Source organism: Carassius auratus, unplaced genomic scaffold (genome assembly GCF_003368295.1).
Source record: "Carassius auratus strain Wakin unplaced genomic scaffold, ASM336829v1 scaf_tig00214691, whole genome shotgun sequence".
Classification (NCBI taxonomy): Eukaryota; Metazoa; Chordata; class Actinopteri; order Cypriniformes; family Cyprinidae; genus Carassius; species Carassius auratus.
The window spans coordinates 170,783-184,319 of NW_020527768.1; the positions used below are offsets into that span (position 1 = coordinate 170,783).

Genomic DNA, 13,537 nt, shown 5'->3' on the forward strand with positions numbered 1-13,537 from the left:
CTAGTATAAATCATTGAAGTCAGACCCTAGCTATCTCGAGGTCAAATAGCCTGCAGTCCCAATTTGGCAAATCAGACACACTTCAATCAAAAACCATTTAGATTCCCCAGGTGCTGATTTTCACCCAATTACATGCTGCTGTTTTCCAGATGAGTCTCCTGTCACCTTATTAAAAGATTTCACAGGTCATTTTTACAAGGGCATTTTTAGTATAGCACCAGACATTGCTAAACGAAGATATTTTGAAGATTGCTGGTAATCAAACAGTTGGTGGTTGCCATTGACTTCTATAGTAGGAAAAAAAATACGATGGAAGTCAATGGCAACCACCAACTGTTTGATTACCAGCAATCTTCAAAACATCTTATTTTATGTTCAACATAAGAAAGCAACTCATACAAGTTCAGAACAACGTGAATGTGAGAAAATGATGACAGAATTATCATTTTTGGGTGAACTATTCTTTTAAGGCTCGCTTAAAATCATTTGCCATAGTCCTTTGCACGGTGGGTGTGAAAAACATGTTTTTTTTTTCAGTGTTAGAAAGTTGAAAAAGCAGAGATACATTTCCTGCAGACATTGATCAATCTCTGCGTGAAATACTTCTGCTTTTGATTTATGCTATGTTGATAAAGTAAGCGTTAATCATTCCAACACGATCTTAAGTTGAATCATATAAATGGAACTTGCATGAAAGTTAAACTCAAACTCTAGCTGTGTATTCTCCTCTATAAAAAATAGCCATCTCATCTTTCTACTCAAGTGTTTTAGCAGCAAGCCTATATCAGTACGGCCTGCCTATATAGGAGAAAGACAAATATATTGACAAAGTAGTATAATAACTGAATACCAAAACGTGCCATTTTATTCCTTGGGATTACTTTGTGGAAAATGTGTTATCTAATGTTACATATATTAATCCAAAGTCCCAAAGTAATGAAAAACTGATAGCAAAATATCTGACTGCGTTCAAATAAGAAAGGGATGAATTTTGAAAATACTTAATATAAATTTCAAGCATATAATACAAATTATCAAAAATACTGAGCATATTGAACTAGTTTAAACCTGTCACATCTGCACTGTCCAATTGATTCAGTGATTCAATATCTCACTCAAAAAACATAAAAGATATAAATTTGTCACTACCTACTGGCATAAAAATGTATTCAGCAAAAATGGTCACTTAAGGCCCTGATATACTTCAAATGAAGTATGGTTTCGATCGTTTGGGGGCAAAAAGAAGTTTTAAAAGGCTGAGGGATGGTGTACTGTTTCTGAACATTCCAACTCCTCTGCATGCTGGAGGCAGGGTGTAGATTAATGTAAACGTGTGTCGCGACACTCGGGCGTATGCCCTATACTCAACAACGATGAAGTGAAGAAGTGTAGGCAATCTAGATGTGAGACGGGCCCCAACGGTCAGAATATAATAAACAAAAGAATAATGATTAGCAGCAGTTTAGAGTCAGGTATAATGTTTATAATACAAAAGAACCATTCTGTTTCCATAATCGTTCCTTTATGGGGAGTGTGAATGGCTCAGAATTCGAAAACTTTAGCATGATGTGGAAAAAGATATTGGAGTCAGTTTGTTACTTTATTTTAACAGTGTTCATTTATTTTATTAAACTGGATACATTTTTACACTTTTTATATTTTATGTGGTGTCATGATTTACTTGATAAAAACACAAAAGTTTTATTATTGTATATTTGTTTGGCTTTTCATTAATTGTATACCATTTAACCATTTGCTTATTGAAAGAACAGCAACAGCAGTATGGTGTAACATTTATTTTAAACATATATTTGGTACTTGCTACCTTATATCATTACTCTTTCCTTTCATTCTTTTCATGGCTTTGGAAAACTTGTCTTGGATGTTTCTCTACGTCGCTTTTTTCATAATTCCGTGTCTTCGACACCAAGCTTCGTTGCAATATCTTTCTAGGAATTAAATGCTTTCTTTTTAAAGTCTCTCTGCGAGCGATCGTACATGTGCAGATATATTTGTGCCAGCTCAGCTATTTCAACACTCCAATGTATTCAGGAGATGTTGCTCTTCTGTAGGATCTCCGCAGAATGAGATTATGAGAAACGAACCAGAAAAATCGCACCTCAAAGAAGGTGGAGTTTCAGAACACACCCACTGATTGCATAACCCTCATGAACCAATGGAAGCTCAAAGGTGTTTAGGAGCTAAAATGAACACCCCAAAACAAACTCAAAATGAACTTTATTGATTTAATAGACAGAGCCGTAGATCACTGACATGCTATGCAATATCGCATTCATTATCGCCTTTGATGAATACGCAATATGAATGCAATATCTTGTCAGTCATCTATGGCTCTGTCTATTAAATGCTGCTCCATTTTAAAGCAGGTGATAGCGATTTAGCGGTAATCACAGAACCAGATTTACTGACTAGATGCACATTATCATATCATTAGGTATGTCGCCCAGCCCTAGTTTCAGCCTGATTTTGTTCGAAATGATATATCAGTTTGTACTTCAATTTCGTTTGAAGAAAAAAAAATCCACAGAAAGTGGCGAAGTCACGCAGTCCGTGATGGACAGATCATTAAAGGCTGGTCTGTGTGGTAATACAGCACATCGGGCAGGACATCCAATTGCTCACCTATCATTCATCAACCTCAAATATGGCTTTCCATCGGAAAGATGTATGTAGTAGCAACTTTGCATTGCCGTTCAATCTAATGGTGAGATAAAAAATGAGCGCTATTCAAGTGTCTGTGCAGAGTGTGAAAGCTGAACAGTAGCACTCTCTGAGAGATGTTTCATTAACAAATGTCAGGAGCACACAGAGATAATCAAACCAGCCAATTCGTTATCAGTAATCACATCATCTATCCAATCAGCATGAGAGAGAACATCTATAAATAATCAAGCAGTCTTACCTTCATTCTCTCTAGTCTTTGAGCCTCCCTCCACCACCCCGACTCATCACCATCGACCCATTTCTACCCAGGGGGAGCGCTCTGTGTTTGGGCAAATACTGAGCTCTGAGCCCTCTCCCTGAACAACACGCCAGATACGCATACTATTCTTGCATTAAGATACGAGTAATACATCTTTTGAATGACTCTGTAAAGACTCTAGGTTTATTTGTGTGCACTCACAATAACAAAAAAACATTACGCTTTTGTGAAGTAAGGAAAGCAAACAGGATGTGCATTCTGCCGTCTTGGTCTCTGTGAACTCGAGTGCGAAACTCAGTTTGTGCTTATCTTGAAAAATATATCTATAGAGAGTAAATTTGTATACTGTTAATTGAACCAGTTCAAATGGAAAACAAATATACTCAGATTATGTAATACTTCTGAAACATGCATACAGGTGCATCCATTACTGCAGAGATGACGAGTCAGTGTCGCCGGCTTCATCTCTGAAGCTGAAAACAGAAAAGTTTATCAATAAATTATTCAAATGTAAATGCAGTCTCCTTGCTGTTTTCCCTGACACATTCATAATTATTCAATCTGCCGGTGTGCTGAAGCAAGCTTCTTTTTTTTTTTTTTTGTGCATTTGAGTGATTATTAGGCTATGTAGGCAATTAAAGGCTCATTATTATGATTTAAATGAATAGTTGACTAATGCTTAAAATGAACAGCTACTAGTCGACGAGAAAAATATTTAGGCGAGGACAGCCCTAATATACATAGAATAATTCCTCAAATAAAAGCCGGGGCCTTTATTTAACTGAACTGCAGAAGGTAACAGGCTTTTATTAGAGGCAGGCCTTTTTTTCTAATTCCATCTGTTTGATTAGTAATTGTTTTAAATAGCGATAGCGTTCCAGTGGACAGAGATCATAACATTAGCACAGAATCAGTTCAGAATCAATCACCAAAAGAATCAGTTTGGTTCAGACGCTCTGTGTTTCGGTCTGCTTCACACTGAATCACGCAGGCGCAGTATCATCAGCTCCTTGGTTCTCGAATCGGACGCGTCTGACAGAAACGGTTCTCGGTTCAGTGTACTGGTGATCCGAAAACCGATGTAACCGGTTCTTGACTTGAGAACGAGACATGCTTTTTTACAATCGCAACTCTAAAGCCCCTTTCACACTGCGTTTCCGGCAAATACACTGGTAAAGTGTTCCGGCAATTGTTCCCGGGTTGCTAGATTTTGCACTTTCACACTGCCAGTGATGACCCGGTATATGTGCGTGCTTTCACACACAACCCTTGAAGATCCCGTAACAACACGTGACATCAGGGTGTGACATGTAATGTACGAGTCAAAAACGTTAGGCACGTTATACTTTCACTGAAGCAAGCGAACGATCTCGGCGTCAGCGCGGAAAGTGAGGAACTAAGTGATCTCTGCTTCATTACAGTTTGCACATATTTTTTCGTCGTGGCGAACGTTGATCTTCCTTCGAAACAGCCGGTAAAAGAGTCATGCGATAATGTGCATCAACACTTCAACACGGCATTAGATCTGGCTTTTGTTCATACAGCGCTCATCCTGGGTCGAACCCGGCAATGTTACAAGGTCCCCGACCCGGGATCAATCACAGAATCAATCCCGGGACGTGTTTGCTTTCACACAGAAGGAGACCCGGCAATGTTCCGGCAATATGCCGGGTCCGACGTGCAGTGTGAAAGGGGCTATAGTGACCCAGCAACCATCCCCTCACCCCCCAATGGGATTTTAAGGGGACCCAATAGCAAATTCAGTGCACAGGGCCCAGAATTTATAGACACAGCCCTGCAAACAGCAATAAACTCTGACAACAGTGGCATAAAAAAGATTTTTTTCAGTTCTGCACTAAAATAATGTATTTTTCAGGTTGTGCATGTTCCTTCTTCCAAAAAGTCTCTAGATGTAGTATTACAATGCTGAAATTGTCCTACAAGTAGTTTCTCTTTCTCTTCGTGCTATCTTTACTATAAGAAGAACAAAATACATTGAATACATTCATTCAGTGGAAAAGTCGATGATTTGAAAAATTGAACATGAGCTCCACAATGGTGGAAGGAAAAAGTTAGCTAGACAGTGAACGATGGAAGCCGAGAGAACTTCTTTTAGAAGGCGACGGAGGAAATTGACAAAGAGAGCAGAGATGAAAGGGAGAAAGAGCTAATGTGTACATGCACAATTAATGAGGATGAATGTGAGAACAGAGGAGACAGTGTGAGAAGAGCAAAAATGGAAAAAGTGACATGAGTGAAAGAGAGAGCCAGCCAAAGCGAGAAACCTCATGATATTTAAATATAGAGAGGCAGCTCTCAGTAATAAACAGAGATTGAGAGCTTTAAGTTGAGTGTTTTGGTCGTTTTGTTGATTGATTTGTGTGTGTATCTGCAGGAACTGCATAAACAGTTGGAGGAGGTGACTAAGGACACGGAGATCGTGGAAATCAGACAGAGGGAGGCCGAGTGTGAGTTGGAGGCATCCAGAGACCGAGTGCAGCAGCAGGCCACAGAGATCCTGCTCAAAGCCAGTGAGATACGCACATGCTTTCCCATCACCTCTGTTCACAGTCAACTGTTCAATCCCACTCCGCTCACTTTCACTGATTCATCCTTCTACACTGCTTTAGGCTACTAATCCATTACCAGCATGCACAGCAGGATTCAGAGTTAAATGCCGAGTGCCTTCAGGTTCCAACTGATCTTCTTTCTTTGAATTGAATTTAAACAGGATAGAGAACTGTCATTTAAATAAAAGTATAAAAATATAAATGTAAATAATTTGAAGTTAAATTAAATGAATTTCAGAAAGGTTAATAGTTTGTACACTTTATAGGATAACACACATCTTTATTAGTCTTTATTATTATTATTATTATTATTGTCTTTTTTATATTATAATTATAATTATAATTATTAGTAAAATAAATGTTTGAAGTGTATGCACAAAACTATTTATGGAGGTTAACATCTGTAATCATCATTATCATCCTCATGATCATCAATATTGCAAATTAATGTTTTAAATAAATGGTTTAAAATAACTGCAACTGTTATTTTAGGTTAAAATCTGTCACTTTACAGACAAGACCTGATTTTTTTTTTTTTTTTTTTTTTTTCTCTTTATTTAAATATTCAGGAATTTCAGGACCTAGGTTTAAGATCTTTATTTTCTTTCTTAAATATATTTTCCATATTCAAACCTAAACTATTGAAAATAAAATGATATTCAAATATTTTAACTGTTGTTAATAGTTTTTAATAATACATGCATTTTTATTAAGCATGTATTTTTTTAATTGTTGTTGTTGCTGCTGTTATATTTATGTTAATATGAATAATTATTATTAATATTATAAATATTTTTTGACATCCACAGGTTAAAATAATGACTAATTATTATAATAAACTACTTTTTGAGGTTAAAGTATATTACCTTATATTGTCAGCTAAAAAAATATATAAATAAACAATAATAATAACAACAATAATACAAAAAATTGTGATATTTGAATAAATAAAGAACAAACAAATAAACTATGCCAGTTATTGGCATATTTATTGGGTAAAGGTTAACTGGGTTTAGTCAACGGTGCATCAGATTAGAGACACAGCTCCAGCTGCAAGGCACCATTGCTGTTGACAGAAAAATTTGGGTGGATCAGCTCCTGGTATCCTGGCAACAGCAGCTGTGTGTCCTAGCAGTATTCATCACCCACATTCTGGAGTGTTCCCTGAGGGAGGCAGAGCCCAGCTGGGTCTGTCACACCTAAATGTTAAACACACCTCTGGACTTTTATCTGGGAGAAACAATAGGTGTTTAAGCTCTCCGTGATTGTGTTTATGTGCTTTTTGCACTGCATTAATGAATATAACATGAAGGAGAAGCCGTTATCTGAGTAATTTATCCAGGCTTGAACTCCAGATAAACCATACATTGACCACCAGATCGTATCACTGACAAGTGCATTTCTTTTTAAACGTTTGTAGTGCCACAAAAGTGTAGATATCAGTAACTGTAATGTAATTAACTTTTTTGTAAATGATTCAATTTTTAAAAAGGTTGCTCTTTATTAGTATAAAAGACAAGAAATTGCAGAATACACACACACACATATATATAATTGGATTTAGAAATGTTAAATAACCTTTTTTATTTTTGAGGTGACAACTGAAATTCCTGAATTAAACATGCAGCATGCATGCATTTACTCTTCTATTCTGTTCAACATACTATTTTGAATAAATAAAATGCAGTCTACAGCATGTACTGTATGGCATGCAGTAAGCATGCTTTTATTTTATTATTAACATAGCCATAGACAGATCTTCAAAACACATTAAATCTGGTGAAGAGTAGGCAAACCGTTGAGGTTTATTTGCAGTGTTCAGGTTCACAGTATTGGCAGCTGGAAAGGATCTTTGACTCTGTCTGCTCTCTGTGTTAGATGACATTCAAAGCATTGACCCTCCTCTACAGTACTGTCTCCGGCTTTCTCTGTGTCGTCCAGGTCAGATCGGGAGCCTGCAGGCCACCCAGATGACTCATGAGGCGGTCATTCGGGATCTGGAATCAGAAAAGTCTCGTCTGAAGGACAAGGTGTTGCGTCTGGAGGAGGAACGAGGGGCGTTGCAGAAGAAAAGTCAGACGCTGGACGAGAGGCAGAGACAGCAGATCCTCTCCTTAGAGAAGGTACGGATCAATCCCATTCAGTTTACTGAATATACATCAGTTTAGGTCCACTGGGAGTGTTTGGACACTTTGCATCACAACCAACTTTTTTTTTGGATTCTTTGGACACTTTCTGGTTGTCAGAAATCATGATGCTAGTTGGTTTTATACAGAATAAATGACTCCGATAACTAAAGTTAAGAAAGGCTTTAGCAGTTTTTTCTCAGATGGCACTTCGTTTGATGTTTTTATCTAATCAGTGCCATTTTTAGTGTCCAGATATTTTTGAGCAGCCTGATTTGCATTGTACCATATTAAGAACAAGTTTTTTATTCCAGTGTATTTTAATATATATTTATATTATATATTTATATTATTTTTATTTTTATAAAAAAAAATGTTATGGCAAACCTGAATTTTCAGCATTAATACTCACATGATCCTTCAGAAATTATTCTGATACTCTAATTTTATTTTTATTATTTATGTTTTTGAATTATTTGAATAATTTCTGGTTGTCAAACATCACAAGCATGATGTCTGTTGGTTTTATACTGTACAAATTGAAGTTAAATAAGCTCTAGCAACATTTTAAAAGTATCACTACATTTTATGATATACTGTATAATATAATGTATTATTCTTACTTGTTTTTTTAAATAATTTATACAAATTCAATAATGTGTTTTGAGGGCACAATTTATTATTGCACCATATAAAAAAATGAAAAGGGCTGTTTTCTATATAATATATTTAAAAATGTCATTTATTCCTGTGCTCAAAGCTGAATTTTCAACATCATTACTCCAGTCTTCAGTGTCACATGATCCTTCAGAAATCAAATTTTTTTTTTAAAAAAAAATCTTATTATTATCAGGAAACCATTATACTTATTTTCGATTCTTTGGGCACTTTTTGGTTGCTCTAGCAGCTGTTTGAGCAAATGCCACTTGGTTTGATATTTCATATCTAATGCAATTACATTTTGAAGTGTCCAAATATTTCTTGAGGGCACAATTTGTACTGCACCATAAGATCTTGAAGCCTGGTTAGTTTGTCTAAGAGATGGAGTGAGGAAAAGCAGTTCATTGCAGAAACTGTCTGTATGTAACTTCAACATCAGTCTTCTGCAGAAACCGTTATTTCATGAGTTCCTTTGAGACATCATTAGTTTAAGCTATAAGCATATACTGTACAATACCACCATCTCTCATGTTAAACACTTGGAGCTTTATCACCTAAATCCAGACCTCTATGTTTAATTCAGAGCGCTCCATCCTCACTGCAGAGAGTCTCTTTGTCTCAGTGTCTCTTTGTGGTCGGCCGGTTTGATTGAAATGCAATTCTTATTTCTCAGTGGTTTCACTCAGTCTGGTAATAATTTTTCTTGTGCGGAGACAGCATGGCTATTTATTTGACTCAGAATGGCATTTCATGCTTTTTCACGCTGTTCTAGCAGTTTGGCTTTTTGGCTGTCCTGTCGCATTTAGGTTTTCTTCCATTATTAATACGTTGAAAGCCCCAATAAACAGATTGTGGGATGTGGGCTTGTTTCTGCACCAGAAATATCCCTCTCAGCAGTTTTACTAGTAGCCTTTGGGAAACATTTTAAAAGCTGTGGTGCAGTCCGTCATGTGACACATTGCGAAGGCATTCCCCTTCTTTCTTCCTAATAGCTTCCTGTCAGTCTCCTGTTTTGGCCAATGAAGAAGGAAAAAGCTCAAGATATTGATAAGAGAATTTAAGCTGAATTTTTTATTTACAGTTTCAGAAAAGGGAACAGAGAGTAATCCATGCACATGTACACACACTATTGCTCTAAATAAATAAATAAATATAACTGTACTGTATAAAATATTCCTAATTTTGTTTCTCTATGTTTCCATTTCCAAGAGTACCATTTACCATTTACCATCAATAACTACAGTGCTCTGAGTTAACTACTGTACTATAGGAACGGATGATGTGTCCAATAAAATAATAATCCTTTTTTTGTTTTTTTTTTTACATTTTATTTTACTTTAAAATTTTGGCATGGCAAAAATAAATGCAAAACATCTCTCAATACTCAAAAAATATTTTGTCTTATTTTAAGATTTATGTATTGGAATTGCATTGAATTTAAATAGAATTTTCATCCATTTAGATTAAACCCGTCAGAAGGGGCTCAGCTAAAACCAGCCTAAATTCCCTAAAACCAACTTGTTAAAAATGTGGTGTGTAGAATATATAAAGTACTATAGAATTATTGGTCCTCCCATGTGAGTGGATTTCAGGATAATTCCCATTTGAAAAGGTCTCATCAAGCTTTCTCTCGGTTTCGTTCTGTCGCCCACATCACAGTTTGTTAGCAGCACAGCCTTGAGTTAGCTGTTACTATGACAACACTCACCAAATAGAGCGGGACAGCATTTTGGAGAGATTCACTCCGCGGGTCCTATAATGGGAAGTTTATTTAACAGTGTCAGTGTGTGCTTTCAGCTTTCACTGACTGTTATACTTTTAGATTGGATTCATAACATTTCTGAACAAGAGACCATGTCCCTTACTGATGCCTGTTTATGCTCTTTTCACAAACCATACTCAGACATACTTTCGCTTTGCGTCATTGCTATCTATGTGAAATCGAAAAGGCCTTCATAATACTGGTCTACACTGATATTATTATTTTTTTATAACATGCAATGAAAAGTATTTATCTAAAGGATTTTAAATGAGATATCAATTCCCCATGAAAACGTATCAACATTAATGATAATAAAAGTTTCTTGAACAGCGAATCAGCATATTAGGATGATTTCTGAAGGATCATGTGACACTGAAGACTGGAGTAATGATGCTAAATTCAGCTTTGCATCACAGGAATAAATTACTTTTTAAAATATATTAAAACTGAACATGGGTAAGTTTAAATTGCATTAATATTTCATGATATACATTTTTTTGTGGTTCAAACAAATATAGCATTGATGAGCATAAGAGACATTTTTCAAAAATATTTAAAAAACCTTACTAACTCCGATTTTTGGAGCGATTGTGTAAATAGTCATGTATATATAGTAAATGGCATGTTTAATATGGAAATAAAAATCAGAAACTGTATCTAGATTTCAGAAATAATAAATGAATACAAATGCATCAGATGGGTAATAATGAAATTTACATGTTTAGAGTTTTTTTTATACACTATATAAGTAAATATATATTAAAAACAGTTATATAAGCATCAAACCATCTTTTAAATATATTTGTCTTTGATTTTTTTCCCTGTCAACAGTCACTTCGAGAGGAAAAGCAGATCTATGAGAAGGAGCTCATGAACTTGCGTGCCAAATATGAAGAGGAAACTGCTCACTTTAAGGATGCCCACAGCCGGGCGCTGGACGAGATCTCCAGGAAGCACCGGGCCGCTCTAGAAAACACCCAGAGCGTCTCTGAGAAAGAGAGGAACCGACTCCTGTCTGTGAGTGAACTCTGTCACAACACCCACTGACTGTCAGCCTGGGACAACATAGAACTCTCTGAAGACTCCCAGAGCTGTGCTGTTGAGATATCAGCATGACTGCGCCTTACTCTCGCTGTCTGGTGTCAGTCATGGTGTCACCTTGAGAGTGCAAGGGAAAAATCAGAGAGAATAATTGTTACAGGTTCAGTGTTAGAGGACATTTATTTGTATTATAAGAATCTTTCTGTTGAGATGATAATTAGGTACTGACATAATGAAAGTAGAAACTAAATATTGTTGCTGTAGGTGCTATGATGCAAAGGGGTATATTTTATAAACTATTTCTTCATTCACTCATTCTGGTGTTGTTAATTGTTGACTTAAACTTTTAAAATTGTTTTTAGAAATTGAAATAAAGTTGAAATAAAATAAAATATGAATATTATATGAAAACCCCAAACTTATTATTATTATTATTATTATTATTATTATTTATTTTTTTGAAAATTAGAAATGTTGACTTGGTAATGAATTAAGTTACTAAATTCCCAATAAAAATTAAACATAGTAAAATAATGAATAATAAATTAATAATAATAATAATAATAATAATAATAATAATAATAATAATAATAACAACAACAACAACAACAACAACAACAATAATGAATTAAAGCTAAATATAAATAGTTATTCAAAAAATGCCAAAAGCACAAGACAAAATTACTAAAACTTAAACTAAAATAAATTTGAAAGCTGAAAATTTAGTAATTCTAATAAAGCTCATTCTAAAATATTAATAAATACTATACTATAATATGATATGAATAAATTAAACTAGCACTAGCTAGAGTAGATTAAACTTTTAGATTAATTCATTTATTTATTCATTTAATTTCAGTTTAATTAAAACCATTACAAAATGTTTTTGTTAATTGAAATAAAGATTAAATAAAATATAAATATTAGATGCAAATATATATATATATATATATATATATATATATATATATATATATATATATATATATATATATATATATATATATATATGTTGAAGTTAAAGTTAACAAAATTACTAAAGCTAAGATTAAAAAGAAACCACAACAATAAAGGATTATTCAAAATATTAATAAATATGGAAATATTACAAAAATAAAATAGAATTGGGTAAACTGTTTTACACTTTCAGATTTATTTATTTAATCCATGTTTTTTTCTTTGATTTCGTAAACATTAATTTCTAGCAAAAAATTTGAAATATCAAAATATTAAATGCTAGTTTAATTGGACATCAACAACAAAGTGAAAGGAAGTGCATATCCCTACCTTTTATATATTTCACTATCCTATCCATGCAGGTCCTCTTTGCACATCTCAAATGTCAACTGCACCACTAGCCTAACATATCTTACACTTAAACAAATAACTACTAAGTTGATCAAAAGTTTTTTGTTTTTTTTTCACCCTTTTGTCATGTCTTACCTTGCCTGCTGCACCAAGTGGACCAGAACTGCCAGTTCAAACAAAAAAAAAAAAAAAGGTGCATGATGCCTCTGAAAGCACTAGTTTACTAAAGAACTAGAGAATGAAAGTCACATGTGACAGATTCTCCAATGCAATCAGGCAATAACACACTTTGGATTTTAATCATAACCATGTGTATGTGTGAAAGAAAAAAAACGCTAAACCTACAGATAGTGAAAAATGAGAAGCGCAGGTGCCTCAGCTCCAGGAGGTTTGTTAGAAAGGAAGAATGTGGTGTGCATCCCGTCCTCGCTTCTTTTAGGCACAACAGTGCAAATCCACCTCCATCCTGCTCAAAGGTGTCCCAGACAGGACACACTCGATCTTTACTGATTTAAAAATAAAAGTCATATCTGTTATTTCCTTCATCAGTGGAGACAGGCTGGTGAATGGCAGACGTCGTGACAAAACAGTCTGTTTTGGTTCCGCTAGCTGATAGCATATGAAATAAAAGCATACAAATCTGCACGGGATTGACTCAGTCGGAGCGCAATCTGTCACCCTCCCCCAAAATAGGCAGCTGCCAGCAGGCCGGCACATCCACATCCAAACGCTTCACAACTTCATCTTTTTGTAATTCTAAATCATGCACACACAGGTCGTTAGCTGAACGTTGGACCAACAGAGCATCGGTGGGTTATTTCTCTGCCCGCAGTTATGGTGTTCCCAGGGTGTTTGTCTGAGCTCTGGAGTATACCTGGAGAGAGACATGCAGAAAGAGTGAATTACAAATGTAATAAATCTAGCTAATATAAACGCAGTTTTGTCCAAATTCTAATTGGAACCTATGTAGGAAGCATCAGTAGATTGTACTTTTTCCATCCCATTCCTAATGTTTTGCCATTTGAAAAATCACATCATTTTTCAGTGTTTAATGTTAACTGTCACCCGTCCCCTCTGTGGTACGCCTACATTTACTTCACTATATTACAATTAAAGCTAATCTAAT

At 35.1% G+C, this 13,537-nt stretch overlaps 1 protein-coding gene across 1 annotated transcript in view; it reads left to right on the forward strand.

Moving 5' to 3' along the window:
* Positions 1-13,537, forward strand: part of LOC113092631 (protein FAM184A-like) — a 107,288-nt gene that overhangs the window by 48,284 nt on the left and 45,467 nt on the right. The window contains exons 4-6 of the mRNA XM_026258296.1: positions 5,340-5,475; positions 7,456-7,637; positions 10,894-11,079. Of these exons, the coding sequence (XP_026114081.1) occupies positions 5,340-5,475; positions 7,456-7,637; positions 10,894-11,079 (504 nt within the window). The remainder of the gene's footprint in view (positions 1-5,339; positions 5,476-7,455; positions 7,638-10,893; positions 11,080-13,537) is intronic.